This window comes from Eucalyptus grandis, chromosome 9 (genome assembly GCF_016545825.1).
Source record: "Eucalyptus grandis isolate ANBG69807.140 chromosome 9, ASM1654582v1, whole genome shotgun sequence".
Taxonomy (NCBI): Eukaryota; Viridiplantae; Streptophyta; class Magnoliopsida; order Myrtales; family Myrtaceae; genus Eucalyptus; species Eucalyptus grandis.
In genome coordinates this window covers 34,030,788-34,055,768 of record NC_052620.1, presented here as the reverse complement: position 1 = coordinate 34,055,768, position 24,981 = coordinate 34,030,788, and the positions used below count along the sequence as shown (strand labels likewise).

Here is a 24,981-nt window from a genome sequence, read left to right as displayed (position 1 = left end):
AAGAAGCCAATATATCATAAAAGCAACTCGCAAAATCTACGTACGATTTGTTAGAATAGATTTCGATTTGCTATGTCATATCCGTCGGGCGACGATGGAAACAGAAAAATATTCAGCCTTCTTCTCCCTTTTCTCGTGGGGGCATGTGTCGTCGACGTGCACTTTGCAACTTTCGGCTCTCAGGCGAGGAGGACACGAGCTCGAGAAGATAGAGAGGACAAAAGGAGCGCAAGTGGGAGCAGATAGTGACGTGGCAAATTGCATGCACGTAATAAAGCACGGTCACTTAGAGGATGGGTGGACATCATGGGACTCGATTGGCTCGGTTGGACATCATGGGAGGAGGCTCTTTTGTTAGAATTTCCACATAAAGCGAAGTCCAAATTGATTTTTTCCCCCATTTGCCTCTACTGTTGAACAGGGGACGACAGCAACCGTACAAAAGCATGCGACGCACGAACCATGCTGCCTTTTTCCGGAGAATATACTCAATAATTCTACAGTCAGGGGTCCTTCCAAGGACAACGTGACAAGGAAGGACAACTTGACAAGGTTCTCACGCCATAAACGTTGTCTGATATTGATACTTCTAGTTTCAAAAGATTGCGTAAGAAGTTAGATGGGATTTCAAGCTCGATCTTGTTTACGTGGGCTCTGCAAGTTTTTCCTGTGTTGTGATGGATTTTGTCGACCATGGCATTCGTGAAATGTCTGTGCAATCCTTTTTGAATCACACGAGCAAGAAAGGACGAATCGGGTAGTTTTTTTTTTCGGGCGGGCTTGGTCATTGAGGAGTTTGTAATCATCACGAAAGAGGAAGTTTGTTTTGAACCTTACCTTTGCGGAGTTTTCCTAGTTCAGGCTTTTGGACAATGGGACCTAATTTGCTGAGGGAAGGAACTTCTCCTGTTATAAGAAGAATCTATCATGGATTTGGCAAGTGACCTATCACCATCACTAGAGTCGGTAAAGTAGAAAAGAGATGAAAACTTGAAATCACGAGTCTAACAAAGTGACATGTTTGCACAGATTAATTAATTGGAAAATAGACGGTGCACTGTTAAAGTAGAGGAGATTATACACAAGCTGCGTTATCCACCTTTGATTCGAGGATTATAATTATCAATTCTTTGAAATCAATGATGCATAAAGCCACTAGTTTCTACCCTGCCACTAGAGTGGGACCTTGGAAAACGATCACATGCCAATGTATCAGCACAATTCCTATCGATGACGCAATAGCCAACTATCAAATTGCACAAAACTTTATTCATGGTATCGAGATGATCAGTAAGAGCTGCTCTCACAACAGAACTAGTACAAATTACAAACTAGCCATCCCCAGAAAGGTACTTCGATTGAAAGTTGGCACAAGCGAATTGGCTTGTGGTTATCAGATGACTATCAAGAAGTCATTCAACACTTGAGTTTGACCATACATGAAAATGAATTGCACGCTACTATGTATTGGCTAGTGGGGAAGATGGAAAAGCATCTGGAGATCCTTGCAGTGAACGCATGTCCACGGTAGCAACGGGGGATCCAAGCAGTAGGAATGAATGCAGCGGGTATGGCACAGGTGGCAGCTGATGAGGAGATCCACCGGCTCACGAGAGCGACATTCACTACAGACTTGCGCTCCAAATGACTGCATAGCACAAACAAGAAAAGTTGGACACGCAATCAGCATCTATAAAAGTTCTAGTTTGAGGAGAGATTATTGAACACCCCAAACAGAAAACTGAAATGCATTTCAAATGATGAGAGGAAAGGAACTACCAGCTTTCACTGGGTGATTTCAGACATGCAGATGTTAGTACTAAATTTAAGCCATTGTCCCACAAATGCTAGGCTGAAAAGTGCTCAAGTGGTAATTGATCTTAATGACTCCTAATCCAGAACTTGTCCATAAAATCTCAATGCATTTTATTTCCTTTTATTTTATCTTTTATCTCCCATGGATTGTTGTTTTGTTGCATTATCATGATCTGGCTCATGTTATCTGAATTGTGATTATATTTATTTCCGTTGCAGTTTGTCAGAAAGGAAAAGAAAAGGAAACAGATGCATCTTTATTTCTTTGCCCTTCTTCCAGCATGCCCTTGGACAAAAATAGACGTATACTAAGGTACTGAAAGGTGCTCTGCCATTTCGGAACTTCAGCACCTCAACTTACTATCAGCAAATGGTATTAAACAACATTTCCAAAATTCAACTGCATTGTGTTCTAACCTTCCATGCATGCAACAGTCGTGTAACCTGATTTATTCTCCTGCATTAAACATCTACGAAAAAACTCATTCTCTAACCTCATATTCATTATTACTAATAGATAAGCCTCGAAATACTAGCACACATCCTTCATTTCCTTCCTTTTTCTTTTCCTCTTGGAGCAGCAAAAATATGTTCTGTGAAATGACCCCAAGGAATCGATAGTACTCTCATTAGAGACCAAAAAATGTGAAACATGTACCTACGGAGGAGCGTCAATAACTGTCAAATGAATATGCAGAAACAGGACAACGTAACACAGTTAGAAAGTACCTCGGCTCTGGAACTCGTTCTCCCTTGATCAGTCACAACATAGACTTCACTAGTTGATTGGTCATGTGGAATGGTCTGGGAGTATATTTTTTGCTCTGAACCAGAAGAATCTTCCACCTTTGTGATGCTAACAAAACTCGTCTTACACAGGGGACAAGTTGAAGTCGTTTTCCTTGAAGACTGCAAACACGGTTTCGCTAAATTGTGATCACTTTCAACTCAAACCAAGGAGTACAGTGTTAGCAAAATAAGAGTCCCAAAAGTAGAATATGACACTTTCAAGATGCAACCTAAGCAGCTTAAGCTAGTTCAAAACTTCCATCAGAAAAAGGGCAATTTGGCTTGTTCCCCAAATAAGCAACATATAGCTCGTTTGAGAAACTTCTATAGAAAGGTTCAGCTTCTTCTTCTGTCACTCCAATATACAAAATTTAGATTTGCAAGTGACATTTGACTAGTTAATGCCATGGAGTAACAAAAAAGTAGTTTAGGAGAGATGGAAAATATGAACAGTTGTACTTCAACAAATATTGAAAGATAGAAGGCCAGGTGTAATGCAGCATCCTAGTGCCAACTGATTGCAAATGTATTCTACCGAGCTTCACAGTCGACATAGAATTATATCCAGCCAATGCATGCTTATCCAATGACAGTACCTGGTAATGTAAACTGAAAAGGTATTGAAACAACTGTTTTCCACCAAAGCTTACAGGGTGCAAACTAGAAGGACCTGACATATATAACACTAAGTGCAAAGAGAGATATTCAAGCTCTTTCTTTACTAATTAACTCCAGAAGGAAAAGACAGTGAAAAGTTTCACACTTGTCATGTGAATGCTAATTATATAAAAATATATCTATATAAACGATCTAGGCCTTTATTTAGAGTTTCCCTGGGGTTGGTAAGGCAAAATTGGGCCACCCCAGCCCATTAAGTGCTCTACCTCGGGCCAGCAACATGCCCATGTACTATCAGAAAGAACTTTGTCACACTAGCAGATGTTCAAGAGCCAATACAATTTTTAGGGCAATCACTATTTTGGGAAATGCACAAAAATGAAACCAAAAGAACACGTACCATATGGTCAGACCAATTCCGAATGCACGAATAACAAAATCTATGTCCACATGGTAGTATCCCTCTGGTTGAGCTGTACTCCGTCCAACATATAACACATGATAACTCCACTGATGATGGTAAACACTTAACATAATCAGTCTGCCCCACATCATCAACCTCAAGACTTAACTTCTCTGCATTCAGTTCATCTTTTGAAACTCTTTCTAGGGAGTCCGGTAAATCCTTCCGAATTGAATCCTCAGGAGAAGGCTGGTGATCGTAATTCCGATCTTCAATCTCATCAACATCTTCAATAATGCCATTTATTGCTCCCTCATGCCCGTAGGGTCCATTTTGTGTCGCTCCCTTTCTGGTACTGACAAACTTACCATTCAACTGTTCAGATGGAGATGTTATGTCCCCATATTTGTCATCACCACCAACCACATAGCATTCCTGGTCCGAATCCGAGGCAGTTAACTTCAAAGCCTCTCTTTTAGCATTCCTTTTTACCAAATTTCTGCCCCTTTTAGAAGATTCAGCATAAGAAGAATCCCCATTGCCACTGAATGACTTCATTTCTCTTCTCCCAAAACACATAGATGGACTAAGATGTGACTCTTCATGCGGGGTAATGATTCTTTTTCCTCTCAACAACCTTCTAGATGACCGATTCAGCTCTGGACACTTCACAACATAGAAGAGGTACAAGCTCATTAGTGGCAATCTGACTTCACCAGAATAAGCATCTATCATAATATCAAAGAGAAAAGTGAAAGAAAAATCTATGGAGAAAAACCAGTAAAACTAACTTTAAAACCTGGCCCCTGATTTCAGAAGACTTAGACAAAATTCATCTCAGGCTGCTGAAATACTGCACCTTTGGAGTATGTAGTAGTATACAAGAAAAATCATTTTACTAGATGTGCTGGATGCTTAGTTTGATTCTGATTGAAAAACAAAACAAACTGAAAAAGAGGACAAGCTAAAAAGAAATTATGCTCAAATACTTAACATAAGTTTTTATACAAAAACAAAGCACTTACCTAGGTAAACCTTGGTAGTGAGAATTTTGCAATTCAAAGTGAAAACAATTAGGTATTTGTGTTTTGAAAATCCAAAAGGAAATGTTATCAAGGATGAGTTCCACTATGCTATGCTGTCTCCTAGATCTACCTGTGTCTTGAGGGAGAGACTAGTGGCTTCTTTGTACAAGATATAAAGCGTCTCCGTCAGTACAGTGAAACTTAATCTCCATAATTCTGACAACATGAAGTTTTGCTGCTTGGTTTTTTCTAATTGTACATTTCATGTGTGCATCAATGGAAGTATTCAGAATGCAATACAAGGGATAGAACAAAAGTATACAAATCTAGTGAGTCATGAAAACTAGAATGGCCGCAAACAGATGAGTTTGATTTAAAATCATTACTTTAAAAGTATCTTAGCCACTACAGATAACAATTAATTTGTTGCAGACCATCCTCTTCTCGACCAAGTGCAAAATTCATGAGCATCAGCATGTCTGTCTGAGCAGCCAAGTCTCATATGAGCATAAGTTATGATACCAGCATAACACAGACAGATCAGGATTCTGTGTACTGGCTATTAAAATGGTCACTGCAAGAGGAATACATCACACATATATTATACAGGTGTAAGAGACTGAAAGCTAACGCATAACGCTAAACAGGAGCAAAAGAGATGAAATCATCAGCCCCTTTAATACAGTCAATGAACAATAGGAGTCAATCTGATGAACTAGGTGGTAAAGCACACGAAATGCAGAAACCAAGGGCAAAGCCAAGTCATTCACAACAGAATTATGGAAAAGTATATGAAAACTGCAGGACATGATGAACTGGAGAAGCAAAAAATGAGATTCAAAATGCAGTCTGGGCCATACCTCCTTCAACAAATGAGAGTCAGTCCAAATATCACTTCTATTATCTTCAAAAGCTGAATCAGCTACTTGTCTCGTTGATGCACTAGCAAAGTTGGACTGATCAGAAAGTACTTTATGCTTCTTCCTTGTGATGTATGGCTTAGAATTCACTGGGACTGGCAACAACAATGATCCCACTTCCTCCCCACTGCATAAAATTCATCAGCATCATCACATTGTAATTTAACAACAATAACATGATTAGCAAATAGCATAGATGACGATTTTTCTGAAAAAATTTGGAGAAAACAATGACTTCTACAGACAATAAAACAAAGGTACCAAGGAATTCATCTTGAGCCAAAAATAACCTAAACCAGCCAACATTATTTCCATCACTACTAACTAACACGGGAAAAAAAAAAGAAACAGAATAGATGGATGGATGGCAGAACCACTATGACTATTTGAGCAAACTTGCAGAATTTCCTCTTTTTGTAAACATGGGGCAAACTCAAGCCAATAATTCTTTTACCACCTCATAAGCATTATACACAGAAAAATCAGTGTCAAATAGTCTCAAGTGAAATCAAATAGCTTCTATCGTGTTCAAGTTTCTATATCATGCAAAATAATTGATACAAGATATTAATTTTGCTGTCAGACCGTCATCTCATAACTATGCTTGTGAGTTTCACAGACAAGTTGCAACAAACACCAACACCTAGCTGAAACTGTTGCGTACGTAAGTGCATTTCATGTATTTAATTCACTCCCTCTGTCCAGTCCGATACCTGGACCCAACATTGTTATGCCACATTACCTATAGCAGACTTGATTCTAAAAAGCAGACTTTTCCTGAATCAAGTACATGAAGAATGTCCTATATTAACTACCTGATGGAAAACTAGTCAAGAAAAAGAAACTACCAAACTAACCAAAAACTCCCTGAATGTTGTCGGAAAATAAAGTCCTCATTTGAAAAGGGCATAGTTCCATCTAGGGCATGCATTTTCCTTCAACCAGAGGCCATGCTAGCCAGCAGCTAAAGCTTTCTTAAGGAGAAGCACAAATTTTTTAATTAAGGAGATCTCCTTTTTTGTAATGTTCAGAAGAGGACACATTTAATGACCACGACAGCGTGCAACGAGGAATCTTTGAGCCTAATTGACTGTGACAGGATGGTTTTAAGGTAACATTCAGACCAATCTAATAACAATTCGAAATGAAATGAAAATTCTAGACCGCATCCCATATTCTCATGTATACATCAGCTAAATTGATTACTGATACACACCTTTCCCATGTGTAGGGATGTTCCGGAACACGCTTTCCTTGCTTTATGCACTCTTCCACCCACCGGTGATTGACCACATGCGTCTTAAACTTCCTGGCAAGATCATATTTTTGCCCTTCAAATCTTCTGCAAACCTGTATTTCAACACCCAGAGCAAACCACAAGACCAAATTATAAGACAGTCCATGACTTCACGCCACGCTCTCGCAACCGGAATTCCACCGCATCCAGCCAGCAAAACTCACCAAATGCGTGGTCGAGCTCGACATGGCTCCGACGTAGCTAGCTCCCATCGAAGAAATCAGCTTAATAAGATCGAAGCGCTCCGCACCATGGTATCCACTCACCGAAGCCACGACGGACTCCATGCCTCGGACTGGACCGGCAACTGAGACAAAACAAAGCGAGGAAAAACAACATCAGTGGAAATTGCTACAAAACGGACAAAGACGATTCAGGAGCATCGCAGCTCCCCTCGAAGCCCTATCAATAGCATCTACCGAGGAACGACTCCATTCACACTCGATTCTACTCCCCACACGCGCTACCGAACGCCGCGAAATCGGATCCAAGACGCAGACGATCTAGAGAGAGGCAGTTCTCGGAGCGAGAAAGCACGAGGGCAAAACCCTAGAAGCGAAGCGATCGACGGGAGGCACGCGTTAGGAACGAATCTGGAGAACCTTCGTGCGCCATGGGAGACGAAGACGGACGGTTTTTGCCGCGGAAATCGAAAGTTTGAATCGGGAGGAAGGTGATGACTGACGGCCGGACTTCCGGGTGAGGCCTGGACTTTATTAGAAAAATATCGGGTAAAAACGACGCCGCGGTTCGGATCTTAAACCGGGCCGAACAACGGGAGCGAGCCCATGGGCTTTTTGCTCCGGGAGCCCGGCTTTTTGCTGCTTGGGACCCCCACCTTTCCACAAGCAATTTGATGGACTGTTGACTTCACACCCAAATTCTTTACAAATAATTTTTAGGGTATACAATGAAAAATCATAATATGATACATCTATGATAAATTTATCTCCATTAAATTTCATTAAATTTTATTATCAAATTACTGAATTGGATAACGGTGATGATAGAAGTATATCAATTTAGGATCGTATCCTTCGTTTGTTACAGATGTACTAATTTGTAGTTTTTCATGGAATTAATTTTATTCAACAAAAATTAACAGCATGTAAAATTATCATAAATATAGTAGTTTGAGGTTTTTGATGTCGCATGTAAACTAATTTAAAGTTTTTGATTATCAAAAATTAGTTTAAAATAAATTTGACACGGACGTATCACTTTAGGGTTTATGGAATATTAACCGTAATTTGTGCTTAGGTTAGAAAATATAGTTACACCTTATTTGGTTGGCTTATAATGACACCTTGTTAATTTTGTTTTTATTGATATTCGAGCGATGCACGATTACAAGGTCGTATGATCACTAGGACTCTTAGGCCCTGTTTGGTAACCATCCAAACAGGGCCAAATTCTGATTCTTTGTTCCAAGAATCAGTTTGGGCCTAGAATCGTGTTTGGTAAGATTTTTGTTCTCGGGAACAAATTGAGAATAGAATCAAGAACAAAAAAAAAATGTTGATTCTTGTTTCGGAAACGAATTTGAGAATCAAAATCAAGAACTCTTCTTCTTCCCTTGACCATCTCGCAACCGCTGTCCACCACCGCCCGCCACCGTCCGTCGTCCGCCGTCCCGCCGTCGCCGCCGCCGATCCGACGAGCTCGCCTCCGCCGGAGGCAAGCCCGACCACCGCGAGCTCGCTGGAGGCTTGCCCAACCACTAGCGAGGCTCGCCAAGGCTGGGCAGGGGCTAGGCAAGCCTCGTGACGCCTAGCCCCACCGGTGGCTAGGCGAGGCTCGCCCAACCTCGACGAGCTTGCCTAGCCACCGGCAAGGCTCGCCCAGCCCCGGCGAGGCTGGCCTGGTCACTAGCGAGGCTAGGCGAGCCTCGCCCAGCTGCCGGCGAGGCTTGACCGACGAGGGCTAGCAACGCTTCGGTGAGGTCGCCGGCCACAAGAAGAAGAAGAAGATGAGAAAAAGAAAAAATGAAAAAAAAAAAATGAAAAAAAGTAAAAAAAAAGTAAAAAATTTATTTAAAAATTAAAAGAAATTGATTTGGAACAGAATTAATAAGCACGGTACCAAACGCAATTCTATTCCAGAATCAGAAATTTTGGATAGTTACCAAACGGCTTAAAATGCTTAGAATCAGTTCCCGGGAACAGAATAAAAAAGAATCATTTATGATCAGAATCTACTCTCGGGAACAGAATCGTTACCAAACGCGCCCTTAGCCTTAGGACCCGACTCTTCCGATTGCTAATAAAACACGGTCCAAGTTGTTCTTCCCAAGAAAGCATTAGAACTCAAGACCTACTTAGTGCTCACCAGATTGATCACGCCACGATAGTAATGATCACATGAACAGCAACCCGTTTTGAAACACAGCGTACGTTGGATGCAATGGTCTCGAAATGCCTAATGATCTCGTCATCGGCATGTGAGGAAGGATGAGTATACTCCCAACCCTTGCGCATTGAAGGGCTCGGCTCAATCAACACCGCGAATTAATGAGAGAAGCTATCCTTTTCGCTTGTATGAACATCTATGATTTTCTGCTCTTAAATTTCCATTAAAAATAAGAAAATGTCATTCTAAGAACAGCTCACATTGACTTAGCGCATTTCTCTAAGCGCATTTATCCACCTCTTTAACCTCTTTGGGGGAAGAGGAAGAGAAGGCAATTCAAACACCGCAAGCAATCGGTCAAATCGACGTAAAACTGAATTATGCAGACAAGAAAATTCATTGGTCAGGGCTCATCTTGAGTATAATCACATGATAAACAAGGTCAATCGTAAGTAGTTTGATGTGAATCATTGCGGAAATATTGTTCTACGAAGACCCGGATGATGCAAATTGCGAACCTCGACCTCCAATCAAACCTGTGATTAGCAATCTCGATATGAACGTGACATGTTTACAAACGCGTAATCACAAGTTTGAACGTGACCTGTTAACGAACGTGTGTCAACCAACCAACATTATAGACGCCACAAGCGAAAGAATTCGCTATCTCGCTAGATAAGTCGAATTGATCGTCACAAGAGAATCTTGATAAGGTCAAGTCCTCAAAAGAATAGTAGAAGAGAATCTCTCAACTTTTTTCTTAAAAAAAAATATCTGTCCCCCAAAGGAATGCAGTCAGTTTTTAATATAAGTTTTTTAGCCGCCACACAAACCTTAAAACCAACCCTAGAAATCTAATGCGTCATATTCTAAAATATACCTAAACAAGAATATATATATATATATATATATATATATATATATATATATATTGACTTGGTCAAATATTTGGTGACAAGATAATCAAATTGCACCAAGATTTTTAAGATTCTTCAAGATTTGATCCAAGGTCATCTCCACGCCGAAGATCACGAACCATGACGCCAACATCTTGCCTAAATTACTTGGCCGCGCTCAAGTAATCGAACTAGTAGGAATAGACAATGGATTCCTAGCACCACCTCCTCAATATGGCTCGATGTCCACATCATTCCCTCCCCCCGTGCAAAGGATTTGTCCTCAAATCATCACTTGCATCAAAAAGAGTCAAGTCAGAAACATTAAATGTAGCACTAACATCATACTTACCTCGTCCTTGTATCTCCCTATCTCAAATGGGATTCGAACTTGCTTTGATACTTTCACCTCTCCACTATCATTTAACCATTGAAGTTTATAAGGCCTAGGGTGCTTTGTCGTCTTCAAACCCAACTTATCCACCATATTACAACTTGCCACATTTGCACAACTACCTCCATCAATTATCAAACTACAAATCTTACCATTCACCACATATCTTGTATGAAACAAGTTATCTCTTTGTTGATGATGCTCCTCCTCCTTTACTTGCACACTAAGAGAACACCTAACCACCAATAAGTCTCATTTTATAGCTATTTCTCCATCACTGCAATCCTCTAATGGTAGCATCTCATCATTCTCTTCTTCCCTTTCACTTTCGGACTCTATAACACCATGTCCAGTCATGATCATCACCCTCCTATTAGGGCATTGATTCGCCATATGACCCTTACCCAAACACTTAAAACATTTAATCTCACAAGTTCTAGTATTAGGGTTTTCGGTTTTACCTGAAATTGAATTTGGTCCAACTTTACCGTCCCTCTCCTTCTCCTTTGAGGTTTCGGTTTTAGTGTTGTTTCCTCTCCAATTTGGCTTCTCATCTCTTCCAATTGGATCTTCAATTCTGATTTGAATTTCCTCCACTCTTGTGATTTCGGTCCAACTTCAATTGTCGCTCAACTTTGATGGCTTTATCCACCAATTCCTCCAATTCAACATAGTGTTGCAACTCACCACCCTTGCTATGTCTCGGCTCAAACCACTCAAAAATCTTGACATTGTGGCCTCACGATCCTCCACCACATTAGCACGGATCATGACAATCTCCATCTCATTGTGATACTCTTCCACGCTTTTATTGCATTGTGTGAGATTTTGTAATTTTTGAAATAAATCTCGATGGTAATGACTTGGTTCAAAACGCATCCTCATCACCGCTTTCAACTCATCCCACTCTCTATCGATCTTTCACCATTGCATCTCCTACTAGTCACACATTGATTCCACCAAATTAAAGCATAATCAGTCAATTCAACAGCTACAATTTTTACCTTTTTTAGCTCGGAGTATTGTTGGCAATAAAATACATCGCCATGCATTTCTCCCACTCTAGATACGCATCGGGATCATTCTTCCCTTGGAAAGAAGGAATCTCCATCTTAATATTGTCAAGTTCATTATATTCTCAGTGTCTAAACCCTCGGGCTCTATTCCACTTTCCAAATCAAGCATCTCGATCATCCTCCATGTCGACCTCATCATCATCATAATGCCGACACCTTCTATGTCGTGTTCTAAAGGCGTCTCGCTGATGTTGCGGCCTTCCCTGGGTAGCTCTTGGTCACCATCAACCCTCATGTCATTCCCCATTATTTGGCCACTAAGCTCCTCCACTACAGCCTTCAATTGTTGAATGCTTTCTACAAGTGCTTCATCCTTTTGTACAGAGTCAACCTCCCTTTAATTCACGTTTTTTTCATGCAACATATTTTAGACCTACAAGTATACGTTAGTCACAATAATCCTCACCAATCGCTCCCTCACGTGTTTCTCTCAATGTGTTTGTCACTCCTCTCGTGTTTAACTCAAGTCTAGGCTTTTTCCACCATCAATTAAGATTACACACTCTTGTCTTTTCCCTCTCGTATTATCTTTTCACAAGCTCTTTATTGGACTCAAAACCCGTCTCTCAACCCCCTCACGACAATGAATCAAACTAATCGGACAAGATTAGATCAATGTTGATTTTGTTTGAGCAAATAGCAATTTCAAACCAATAAGTACAACTTTCGAAATTCCAATTGAAACGCAAATTACTACTGATTTTGTTTCAATTCGTCCACTAACAAATGAGTCGCCTTCTTGATTTTTTTTTTGTTCGGCTATTTTTTTTTTTCTGCTGAATCTGTTTTTTTTCTCTTGTGCACCTTTTTTTGTGCATCTTATTTCTCTTTTTTTTTTTTTACGAACTTTCTCTTCTTCTTTTTTTTACGAACTCAGATACAATTTATGATGCTAGAAAAAAAATTAAATCTAACAACAAACAACTATATATGGAAGCACAAAAGCAATCGGATCCTTAAATTGGCTAGAACCGAAACTCTAGCTCAATAAATCTCAAATTGCTGAATATAAACAAAAAATTGAAGATAAATAGACCTTGTAAAAGCAAGCTCTAATACCAAAATGATGTGAATCATTGCAGAAAGATCGTTCTATGAAGGCTCGAATGGTGAGAATTGCGAACCCCGACCTCAATCAAACTTGTGATTGGCAACTTCGGTATGAACGTGACCTGTTGACGAACGCGTGTCAACCAACCAATGTTATAGGCGCCACAAGCGAAAGAATTCACAGTCGTAGGGACCTGTCACAAGAGAACCTTGATAAGGTCGACTTCTCAAAAGAACAGTAAAAGATAATCTCTCAACTTTTTTCTTAAAAAAAATATTTGTCCCCCAAAGAAATTCAGTCAATCTTTAATATAAGCCTTCTAGCTGCCACACAAACCCTAAAACCAATCTATATATATATATACTTAGTCAAATATTTTGTGACCAGATAATCAAATTGCGCCAAGATTTTCAAGATTTGATCAAAGATTATCTCCACGTCGAAGATCACGAACCATGACGCCAACAGCTTGCCTAAATTGCGGCCCCCGCTCGAGTAATCGAACCAATAGGATTAGACAATGGGTCCCTAGCACCACCTTCTCAATATGGCTCGATGTCCACATCATAGATTCTCATGTTTTGAATAGAGGAAGTGATTAGCTCGTGGCAATTAGAATAATCTAGTCAACCGAAACTAGATCGAGCACTTACGTTAGACAAGAGGCACAACAGGGACTGCATGTGGTTCCTCCCAAGAGAGTCACTGACGAAGGCGATTGACTTCCCCCGTGCCATCTCAGCGAACTCAGCAGTGTCGAACGGCGGGAGCTCACACCCGTCTAGCTCCCACCGCCACTTCAAGAACTCCATGTCGAGCCTCCCGAACTTCATGCAGTTCTGCTGGTCACTTATCGCATAGCAAGTCTCGTTGGTGTAGTATGTCGGCGCGTCCGGGCGGTACACTCATTTCCCCATGAACACATCGCATTTCTTCTCCCTCACCACCGCTACCGCCGCCGCTGCCACTGCCACCCCCACTCCTCGTGTTGTTGGGGCTATCGTTCTTGTCCTCCATCAACCATGCCGGAGGATAATCTTGAGGCTGGACGGGCGAGGTCACGACGAGGAGCCACAGAGAGATCACGACAAGAAGAATCATGGCTGGAACGATCATCGCCATGCTCCTGAAGTTGACACCTGCGCTGTGCTGCGGTGCATTCCTATCACCGTGATGCGCCGAGAGCGGGACCTTCATGGCGGATGAGGGATGTGTGTACGGTGTTCGTGCAAGCGAGAGAGAGAGATAGAGAGAGAGAGAGAGAGAGAGAGAGAGAGAGAGAGAGAGAGTCTTCTAGGCATGCATGAAAGTTATGTCGAAAAATATGAGAACGGCATTTAGGACTTCAGCCCTATTTGGTTGGGCATTTGGAAAGCCTATTTGGGCTCTAAAGTCCCTTGGCCAAATGCAAATGTGTTTGGTTCGGTTTTTTGGACGACTTTGGCGAGATGCAATTGCATCTCCAAGTGGCTCTAAGGGCCTTTAGCCCAATGCAGCTCCGAAGGTACTTTGGGAAGTTGCATCTCTGGAATGCAAGTTCGGCACTATTCATCTTCTCCAAAAATCACTGCACACCACCGCGAAGAAGCTGATCGGAGGCCGACAACCATCAGCCGCCGACGACCGCCACCTGAGGGTCGCCCGACCCCGGCGACGTTTGGGTCGCGCGACCAGCGGCACCGCAACCGGGCGACGGTCGCCTAGGTCGTGACCCGCAACGTCGCTGGGGGTCGCGCCGGGCCATCCGGCCCGGATCCGGTGGTCCGGTGGCCAAACTTCAAAAAAATTAATACAAATGTTTTTTTGTTTTTTTAATTTAATAAAAGTCATTTACAAATGTAAATTTTACCAAACGGTATTTTGGCCAAAGTTGTATCTCAATGCAAATTTTACCAAACGATATTTGCATTTCGGAAAACCCCATTCACCCAAAGGTATTTGCATTTTGGCAAATGTATTCCCCAAAAGCCGAACCAAATGGGCCATTCATATTTGGAATCAAAGCTTTTAAAAAGATTTTTAGTCGTTTCGAAGCCACTGCTTCTTTCGTCGCTTTTGTTGTGTTCTTTTTTCCGTGTCTTTCTTTAAGCCCCCGTTAGGTTAAAGCACCAACGGCAATGGCGAGCGCATGACATACGTCTCAAGAAGCGAAGCTCACAAGGATTATATTACAAAAGATATAGAGATAATGACATAGATAATTCTTAAACTTTGATCAAATATGTAATGCAATATTTAAACTTTAGTTTAATATATAATGTAGTTCTTGAACTTTTTATTTATTCAATATAGTCCCTAAATTTTTATTACATGTTCAATGTAGTGTTTGAACAATGTAAAAATATTCAATATAATCCTTTTTATTAATTCAAGATTAAGAACAAAATTGAACATTTTCATTACACTAAGGAATAAATTGAACATGCACAAAAAATTCGGAGATTATATTGAACGAATTCAAAGTTTATGGATCACATTGTACATTAAGTTAAAATTCATTGACAACGTTATACATTGAGCCAAAGTTTAAGGATTACTTATGTCATTTTTCAAAGATATAAGATCTGTATCACGAAAGATATGTGTATGAACATATTAGAAAACCATACGTTAGCATATCTCTAATCACTCACCAAAGTTTCACGTGGATTGATTAGAATAAGTGATTTCCCTTTTATATATCATGAAAACTTTAGCCATAAAATGTGATGTAATAGCTCGATGCGTCTAGATATAAACTCCAGAATTGTGCACGAATTAAATAGGAGAATGAGAGGAGGCTAAGACAAAAGCCTCATGAATAAATTAAAGGCAAGTGGAGTAATGCCAATATGCCATTTTCTCTTCTGGTGAGACATCGCTGTACACCAATTGAATAGCAAGAATGGCAACGTCCACGGGGCTTACCGTTTATTGCTAGAGAAAGAGATTAGTAGCTCGTCGTTTTTCGCGTGGGGACTATAAATTACGTTAGAACGGTACATCATTGACTTTATTGCATTATTTTATGGGTTCGAAATCTACTTTCATAAATGTAAGTGGCGTTGATCGATCCCATTTTTTTTTTATTTGATCTCAATGTGTTTAGCTTTATATATAGAAAATGATGTCATCATGTTTTGTTTTATATTTTTTTCTATTGGTCTAATTCCCCAAAACACCCAAAACTTTAAATCTAACCCCAATTCTATCATCAACTTTTTTTGTCTCATAAAAAATCCTCCACTTTCACTCATCTAAAAAGTGTGTTGACACCTAAATTTTTGCACAAATTTTAGGTTAATTTTTACTAAACTAAAAAAAACACACATGGCATATAATTTAGAAACATTTTATTTTTATTTAGTTTTATTTTAGGCCTCGGTGAAGGGAATATTTTCATATATTCCATTTAGATTTTTCATATTTTTAGGTAATATACACTAGGGGTGTATTTTGTGCAAAGAGGGAATTTTTCTAGATAGAATATGCAAGAAATACAAAATAGAATATTGCGCGGGATATGTCTGTTTTAACGACATATTTAGGGGTATTGTGCGCAAGCAAAAAAGGAAAAAATATACGTCGTGAGGATACATTTTTTGGACTTATAAAATACACCGCGTGCAAAGTAAAAGGGGGCTCTTTCTTTCGGTGAAAAAGTACACAAAAGTGAAGTTGAAAAAGTGACGTGAGAGAAAGAGACCAAACCAAAAAAAAAAGAGAAAAGCCCCCACGTGACTGTTCATCTTCCTTGTGGGAGTGTCCCTGCCGGCACCGGCGCTGCTTGCCTGCACTGCCGCCGCCGCCACGACTCGGCCGCACCCGCGACGTTGGACCGCCGCTCCGAACCTTCACTCGCGAGCTCGCGTCGATCTGAAGCCCCTGCTCCATCACACTCCGCCTGCAACCTCATCGCGACCTCCGATCGGTCACCCGACGCCATAGATCCAGTGACCTGACGACCCGGGGTTGCTCTCCGCCCTACTCGTGACCGACACCAGGAGATCCAAAGCTCCTGCTCCGCCCGCGACGCTCCCCGTTGCCTCGCCGCCCCAACGTCGTCTCTGCCTTGCCTCTGCCCGTGCTCGGAGTCCCTCGCCCACGACGCCCGCACCCAGTGACGCTCCATGTTGTCTCGCCGCCGTTGAGCCGCTCCCGGTGTCTACGCCGGAAACCCTCGCCGGCGATTACCCCCAAAACCAGCGGCCAGGATTTCCCTCTTTTTTTTTTCTTTTAAAAAAAATTATTAGGTATTTTTGCTTTACTTTATTAGGCTAGTTTAGGTTTTTTTCTCTATTTTATAATTATTATCTCTTTATATGTTGTTTTCTTTAGTTGAAATACTATCTATGCATAATTGAAAATCCCGATATATTCCCATGATTCGCAACCACGTGTAAAGAGGTTTTTGTTTTCATCTATAAAGAACTTTAGATAAAATAATTAATTAAGTGGGAATAAAATTGATATTTTGATCTTTAAGGCTTAAGATCAATTTATAGATTTTACTAACGAAATATTATCCTTTGATCTAAACGATGCGTGATATTTTTTATGATTTTGAATGAGTTGTCTCGTCTTAATTACCTCGTTTATCTTGAGATATGTTTGAGCTAGAATATTGCATATTTTAGGGTTTACATTTTTAGAATAGGAATTTTATTTCAAATTTTTAAAAAAAAAAATTCAAAATTCAAAATTCAAATAAATCAATTTAGGTTGCTAGATTTTAATTTGGATTGCATGTTTAATTATTTGGCAATTATTAATTTCGAAAATTAATTAAAAAAAAACAAAAAATTATCATGCATATGTCATGTAGAATTATGGCATATTTTGTACGTCGGGTTAAATTGCACTTGGTTTAATTTTAGATAATTTTTTTTATTAATTTATTATAAGTTTAGGTATTTTTAGATATATTGCATTTTAGGATTATTTAGGTTAAGATAATATTTTAGTTTAAATTAGAATTTGGCTCAACCTAATTCATAATATAAATTAAATAGGATCTTAATCTAGTTAGGTAATTTTCACATTTCACCAAATTTCGAATTTCATGAAAAATACAAAAAAAATGTCATAAGTTAAATTATTTTTATTATTTAGGATAAAATGCATTCTTTTAGGAAAAAGAAAAAAATGTTATATGCACGTCATTAGGGTTAGATTCACTAAAATGCATGTCATTTAGTATTTTTGCTAGACTCATTTAATTAGAAATTACATGTCATTAGAATTAGGTCATTTAGTTAATATTGCACTGCATATTGCATTATTTTCATTAATTAAGTGAAAACAAAAAAAGAAATTGCGTGTTAATTAGAAACCTTATCTAAGGTTGTTGATGTGGATTTTAATTTAACATTCCAAATGCTTTCGTTACTTTGAAATAAGTTTTTGCAATTTATTTATTGTTTATCTGAGTGTTAAATTGGTGGATTGCGTACCTACATGAATTACCTCACATGTTAAAGAAATAGATTTAAAATCAATTTAAGCTGTCCGCAAAAATATTTTTTGGAAAATAAAATAATGGTATCGAAAATGTATTAGAGAAATCTAGTGTAACTAAATCCCCGTACCTAGAGTCTCTGGTTTGTAGGAGTAAAGTAAAACTTTAATTTACTTGGGTTTCTAATCGACCCACCAAAAATAAATTAGTGGTGACTCATAATTGAAAATTAATTGCATGTTAAGAACTTAAACTTAAATCGCGAATTGATATGGGCTTGGGAGAACCGAGTTAAGTTTAGGCTTAACAATCCATTAGCCAAACCCTAGGTGGTTCACACCCGAAAATTTGATCGCGACAAATTGCCACTAATTTACTCAAAATTATTGATATCATAATTAGTTAGAGGTTCATTATCAAAAACGGTGTTTTCACCAACAACCCCACCTTGAAAGGAACAACAGCAACCTCCTAATGTTGATGATATCGAAAAAATCAGTGATTATATTTGGATACTTGATTAGACTTAAGATTAGAGTGAAAATTAGGAATTTTTTATGGGACAAAAAAAAATTCAGGATAAAAACCTGAAGTTGAGCGTTTTTCAAAGGAATGAGCCCTTTTCCTTAACTGATTTCCCGCGTCAACCGCTACATATGTATGATCAAAAATAACGTTGACTTGGCATTTTACTTCTCCTAAACGTTAACGTTTTTGTCAAAGTTCTCTCGTTAATGAAGTGCAGCGATTAGTGGATCCAAGGTTAGATTAATGTGTATGGATTAAAGAAATGTTGTTCACACTAACCACTATCCTTTCTTGAATTGGAAGGTAGACTTTTCGAGCACGTGGGGAAAAAATAAGGGGAAAAAATAATAATGATTACAACCTCTCGTTTGTCAATGCATGCTTGCTTCCTTAACTGGCACTTTTACTAATACGACAAAAAATAATAATTATATAAGGAAGGTGTTAACTTAAAATTTAATCTTATTAAATATGCTTTATAAACTTAATATTTACTATTTGAGATAAATGGTTTTATTAAAATGTTTTGTTTTTTTTTTTCGAAGTGACTTGAAAAATTTTACTTCCAACTATAGTCAACTTAAGAAGTGCCTTAGACAGTACCCATAATAAAAATATCATCGTTTGATTTTATTTATTTAATATAATAACATATTCCAAGCAAAATATGCTATTACTCCGTATCTAAAATTAAGTTGTGGTGCTGGCATCCCAAATCAGAAAAGTCAACATCTCTCCGGTGTTCAATCCCATTTGCTAGCTTCAAAGTTTGCATTGATTTATAATGACACAAATGGTCCATGAACTATTAATTAATATGTAATGTGATTCTTAACTTTTTAATTTGTTTAAAGTAATTCATAAACTTTAATTTAATATACAATGTGGTCCATAGACTTTTAATATGTTCAATGAGTCCCTAAATTTTTTGTACTTGTTTGTAATGACCCAATCCATTCAGGGCAAGAGTGATTGCCGAAGCTTTGGGGCTCAGACAAAGTGCAGCTCTGGCTCTAGGATGGCAATGGGGACATGAATGAACCAAATTCCATATCGCTTGAATGTGATAAGATGAAGTATCATATATGTGAGTGTGGTGAGATGAGGTGTCATATATGTGATAACACTTGTCCTTACTTGTAACAAGGTCTTTTCTAGCAAGGCCCACAAGAACAAAACATGTGGGCACTAGCCCAAAACGGACAATATCATTATAAGTGAGATATAGGCTTAACATTGTGATATTAGAGCCAAGCCCAATCGGAAGAATGAGGTGCAAGGACGAACCACACAAAAGCTGGTGAGCTTGTAATGGGTCGGGGAAGTTTGAGGTTCAAGGATGAACCACACGGAGGCTAGTGAGCCTGTAATTAATCGATCCATCGAGTGCAGGAGTGAGGGTAGGTATGAACCAAATCCCACATCGCCTAAATGTGGTGAGGTGAAGTGCCATCCCACATTGCCACTTGTCCTAACTTGTAACAAGACCTTTTCTGGATGAAGTTAATTAAATTTAGTGAGGTAGTTACTCTTGACCTTCATACTTGGTAAGATGAACCCAGTTATTTTTTGTAATTAGTAGAGTCAAAATTGTGATCTGACATAAGCATTCTTTGTGTACTACCTAGTGATAACGATGAATAATTGTCTTTATCTAGTAGTTTTTCATATGTTCTGAAGCTAGTCAACAAGGGTGATTTAGACGAAGAGTAGAAGAACAAAACCCATATGAGCTCTGACCCAAAGCAAATAGTATTTGGACCTAGCCTTAGTATTGTTCAACTTAGTGCTTAAATTATATGAAAATAATCAATTATGTCTTTCAATGAATTCAAGTTCAGGGTCAATGTTGAATATTTTTATATAGTTAATGGACTAAATTGATTATGTACTGAAAATTTAGGGAACACATTGAACAAATTGAAAATTTAAGGATCACATTGTATATTTGGCTATAGCTAGGGAACCACATCGAATAAATTAAAAATTCATGGACTCCATTACATAATAGACCAAAGTACATGAACCATTTATATTATTTTTCCTCTTTTTTTTTCCATCCTTTTTTCTACTCAATTGTAGGAGAAAAGATAATAAATACCACTTGACTTTGCTTCATCTAGTGTCGAGGACCCATAGTCACGGCCAACACATGAAATAATTTATTTATTTCTTGAATAAACTCGCTCTAATGGAACCACGAAACCAAAAATATAGGACAACCAATTTTTCCAATTTCCCATGCCCAAATAGAAAATGACAGTGCCAATCGACCACATTAACCTTACGTACTAAAGACCATCGATCGCGCTTAGGCCTTCAACTTCCGGTCGCTGAACCGGAGCTTCTCTTCCCTCGACCTTCGGCCCTCGGTCTTCAGCATCTCGAGCAGGAAGTCGCTCCACGTGTCGATCGGCCCCGGCAGGCACCAGTGCACGCAGTCATTGTACAGGGTCACGTTGTCGTGCGGCCAGTGCCCGTACCGGCTCGGGTGGCCATCGGGCCGCATTAGCGTCGCCTGCGTTGTGTCGAGCAGCCGGTACTTGAGCCCCCTCTCCCTCGCTTCCTGCTCGGCCTTCCGGAACTCCTCCACCTGGATCTTGTACAGCTCCAGGTTCTCGTCAGCGAGAGCGGTCTCGTTGCTCCGGAACGGCCTCGTCCGCACGCAGTTGCCGCCCTGGTTCCAAATCCCGCCTTCGAAGTGAGAAGGCGCGAAGGTCCTCAGGTAAGTGATGCCCTTGTAGTTCTTGAGCCCGTTGATGGCCTTGAACGCCGTCCTGAATGCCTTCCGATAGCCGTAGAACTTGGTCAGGTACGGGACGTTCTCTAGCAAGCAAAATTGGCACCCCACAATCTTGCCGCCCTCGTGGAAGACGAGCGGGCGGTAGAACCAGTGCCCTGCAGAGACGATCAGGTAGTCGAACTCCTCGGCCTTGGACAACCACCTGTTGTCGGCCTCGTCGAGGTGGAGGCTGAAGAGGCCCGTCTTGGTTGGCCCGTTCGGGTCGGTCTCCACGGACTTGACCAGGTAGGGTGTCCAGAAGTTGGCGAGCGTGAAGTTGTAGGTCACGTACCTCCAGCGCAGGCCTTGCTCATCCGGCGTGTGCGAGACATAAATAGGATATTCCACCTACCATCATCATGAAAAGGTTCGTCAGGTACATAACTATTCTACCTGCCATCGGATCGAGTTTGGGTCCAGTCAAAAATAGTCTGACTTAAATTAACCTATTTAATCAGTTTTTGACTCACTTTTATATGATACAAATTCAGTGACTCACGCCCAATTCAATCCATATTGATAAAATACTTCCATACTCATCCTAATTTATGAAAACTCATACATTAACTTTAGTAAAACTGCAAAATGAGCGAGCACAAAATCGAATGAAGACAAGAGAGTGTAAAAAGAGTCATAGAAGTGGGCTAAGTCTGAATAAGTCGTGAACTCATTTAACACCCATATTATTTTGGACTTCACTATTATAAACTCATTTATGACCCTTGACTGAGTTTAATTAACCAATATAATAACTCACGAGTGTTCCACCATGTATGGTTACTGAAGTGACATGTTTACTTGCGCCTTAAGAAGGCTTCAGCAGCAAGCATGTGCAGAAGGCTTCAGCAGCAAGCATGTGCAGCCCAATTCATGGAATTAGGGCAATTTCCCTTTGCTACTATATCAATTGATGGCTACTATTGAAAGACCAAGACTTAGAAAGCAAGAAAAAGAAAAAAGACAAACCCCGAACGAGTCTCTCATTGTTTGTGACATATCACCCTCAATTTCAAATTCATTTTTTGAAAAATGGTTTTCTTAATTAGTATTTAAATCTTTTTAAAGAAGAAGCCATCGATTAATGTGTTCGAGGTATTCCACTCCATGTTATCTTCACCTGCTACATCTATCTCAACCTCAACCTTAGAACTCTCGATGGGTTTTGGTCAACAAACCCGTTTACTTTATGGGGGGGCGAATTAGTTCAAACTCTCATAAAGACGTGAGCGTAACTACGTCCAAGGAAAATGTCCAATCGACGCAGATCCTCGACTCAACACCCAAAGTCGAACATCTATCTCCAAAGTCTAATTCACATGGTCGTGCCTGTTCCTCAAAAAGGAGAGACCTTTCTACTCGAGCGAAGACATGCAAACTCGCCGTAGCTACGGCTGTGAATATCAGCGTGCTGACTTTCATCTTGACTCGAGTTAGTCGAGTGAAAGAAACAATAATGTAAGAAATTAGTAAGATATTGAAGTTCATGTAGCTATGTGATAAGAAGTGAAGAGCTAGCCACATTTTCCGGAATCTCACACGTCATTACTCGTGAAAACTGATATTACTAATATTTTATTCATCTTGCACAGATGGGGACCTTAGAAAATAAAAAAGGAATTCTGTTTTGCATTCGTCCCTCAAGCCACATGTTAATAGTAAAAAGATTACTTTCGATCGGGCCATGTGACGTCATTAAATTTGTACAAAGTGGTGCTCAAACTTCTAAACACACGTACTCCGTTTGGTTCGGCTTTTGGGGAATGCATTTGCAAAAATGCAAATACCTTTGGGTGAAGAGGGTTTTCCGAAATGCAAATATCATTTGGTGAATTGTAATTCTAATTTGTATTGAGAAACAACTTTGGTCAAAATACCGTTTGGTAAAATTTGCACTAGTGAAAGACTTTTATTAAATTGAAAAAAAAAAAAAAATAGATGTTTGTATTTTTTTTTTTTTAAGTCCAGCCACCGGACCACCGGATCTGGCGGCCGGACCGCCGGATCTGGCCCCTAAACGGTCGTCAAGGTCGAGCGACCCTAGGCGGCCGTCGCCTAAGGTCATGTGACCTCAAGCGACCGCCTAGGTCGCGCAACCCAAGTGTCGCTTGAGGTCCAATGACCCTCAGGCGGCAGTCGCCAGCGCATCGCCAGTGCGCGCAACCCCTTCATTGGCGATCGCCGGCCTCCGATCGGCTTCTCCATGCAGTGGTTTCTTCGAAGATGAACATTAACCTGAAGATGAACAGTAACCCAAACGAACTTGCATTCCGAAAATGCAAGTTCCCAAAGGACCTCTAGACCTACTTTGGACTAAGGGCGCTTAGAGTCCTTTGGAAATGTAATTGTATCTCGCCAAAGTCGCCCAAAAAATTGAACCAAACGCGTTTGCATTTGGCCAAAGGACTTTAGAGTCCCAAAGCCCATTCCCAGAGCCGAACCAAACGGGGCCAGGCACGTTGCGCCTTTCTAGGACTCCTAACCAAAACATCAATACAGATGTGGTCAGATTTATTACGTCAAAAGATTGAATGATATAATAAAGAACTTATTGAATTTTCATTTTAATCGTTGTTGGTCATAATGTAACTTCTATAGTAAGGAATATTTGTATTTTCATATTAATATCCACCCGTGTAAATCAGTAAAAAAAACCCCCTACATCGTTGTGCTAATTAGAATAAAAGAAAGTAATAGACCTAATGCAATTCCTGAAAACGAAAGTAGCAAGTACCGAGATGGGCTTCAATGAAGGTGAAGAAGAAACCAAGAAAAGGCAAAGGCATAGTGAGTGGACTGTGTACGTACCCTAGAAAGGAGGCAGATCATGGACTGCATTTGGTTCCTGGCCACGGAGTCCCCCACGAATGCCATGGACTTGCCCCTCACCAGCTCCAGGAAACGCGCCGGGTTGAAGACGGGGAGCTTGCAGCCGTCCGGCTGCCAACGCCACTTCATGAAGTCGGTGTCGGGCCGGCCATACTTCATGCAGTTCTGGTGCTCGTGGATCGCCCAGCAGGTCTTGTTCGTGTAGTACGGCGCCCGTGGGTTCGGCACCCACTCCCCCGTGAATATGTCGCAGATCTCCACCATGCTTGAGCAAATGGCAGGGTCATCCTCTTCAACGGCGACGACAGCCTCATCCGAGGAGGAGGAGGAGGAGGAGGAGAAGAAGAAGGAGGAGGAGGTTGTTCTTGAGAAGATTAGGAGGGGCTGAGAGAGGAAAAGATTGTAGAGGGAGATGATGATGAGGAGGGCGAAGAGGATGGTGACGAGGAGGACTATTTTCGGTGTGGTTCTGTGGTGGCGCGACTGTATCTCTCCTTTCATTTCTGCGATGGACAGAGAGAGAGAGAGCGAGAGAGAGAGAGAGAGGCCTAGAGATGGGGGACTATATGAGCATGGGGTTGAATGATTATGACCGCATTCGAGTTAGTTAGATAAATGAGATGGTGGTGATTTTTATTGGGGTCTTGGTCGACAGGCTGAACAGATTAAAATATAGCTAAAAAGGAAATGATGAGATTTCTAGAATAATCATACACGCACTTCTAGCTTTGCTAATGGCACCTATGTACACGTATATAATCTATAGTTTATCACC

At 40.3% G+C, this 24,981-nt stretch overlaps 2 protein-coding genes across 3 annotated transcripts; both read right to left on the bottom strand.

Annotated features, from left to right (window-relative positions):
* Positions 1-1,231: 1,231 nt before the first annotated feature.
* On the bottom strand, positions 1,232-7,554 carry LOC104419480. 2 transcript variants are annotated; one of them, XM_010031161.2, is made up of 7 exons: positions 7,470-7,554; positions 7,032-7,174; positions 6,787-6,920; positions 5,511-5,697; positions 3,623-4,291; positions 2,545-2,724; positions 1,232-1,648 (listed from the first exon to the last, which is right to left on the bottom strand). In XM_010031161.2, exons 1-7 carry the CDS (start codon positions 7,480-7,482, stop codon positions 1,472-1,474), a joined length of 1,503 nt encoding a protein of 500 aa, XP_010029463.2. In that variant the 5' UTR covers positions 7,483-7,554; the 3' UTR covers positions 1,232-1,471. The 2 variants fall into 2 exon arrangements, with proteins under 2 accessions (XP_010029463.2, XP_010029462.2); XM_010031160.3 differs by having other exon boundaries at positions 7,287-7,540.
* A 13,199-nt stretch (positions 7,555-20,753) lies between these two features.
* Positions 20,754-24,768, bottom strand: LOC104419479 (protein trichome birefringence-like 19). The gene is made up of 2 exons (XM_010031159.3): positions 24,186-24,768; positions 20,754-21,728 (listed from the first exon to the last, which is right to left on the bottom strand). Exons 1-2 carry the CDS (start codon positions 24,705-24,707, stop codon positions 20,910-20,912), a joined length of 1,341 nt encoding a protein of 446 aa, XP_010029461.3. The 5' UTR covers positions 24,708-24,768; the 3' UTR covers positions 20,754-20,909.
* Between the last annotated feature and the right edge of the window lie 213 nt (positions 24,769-24,981).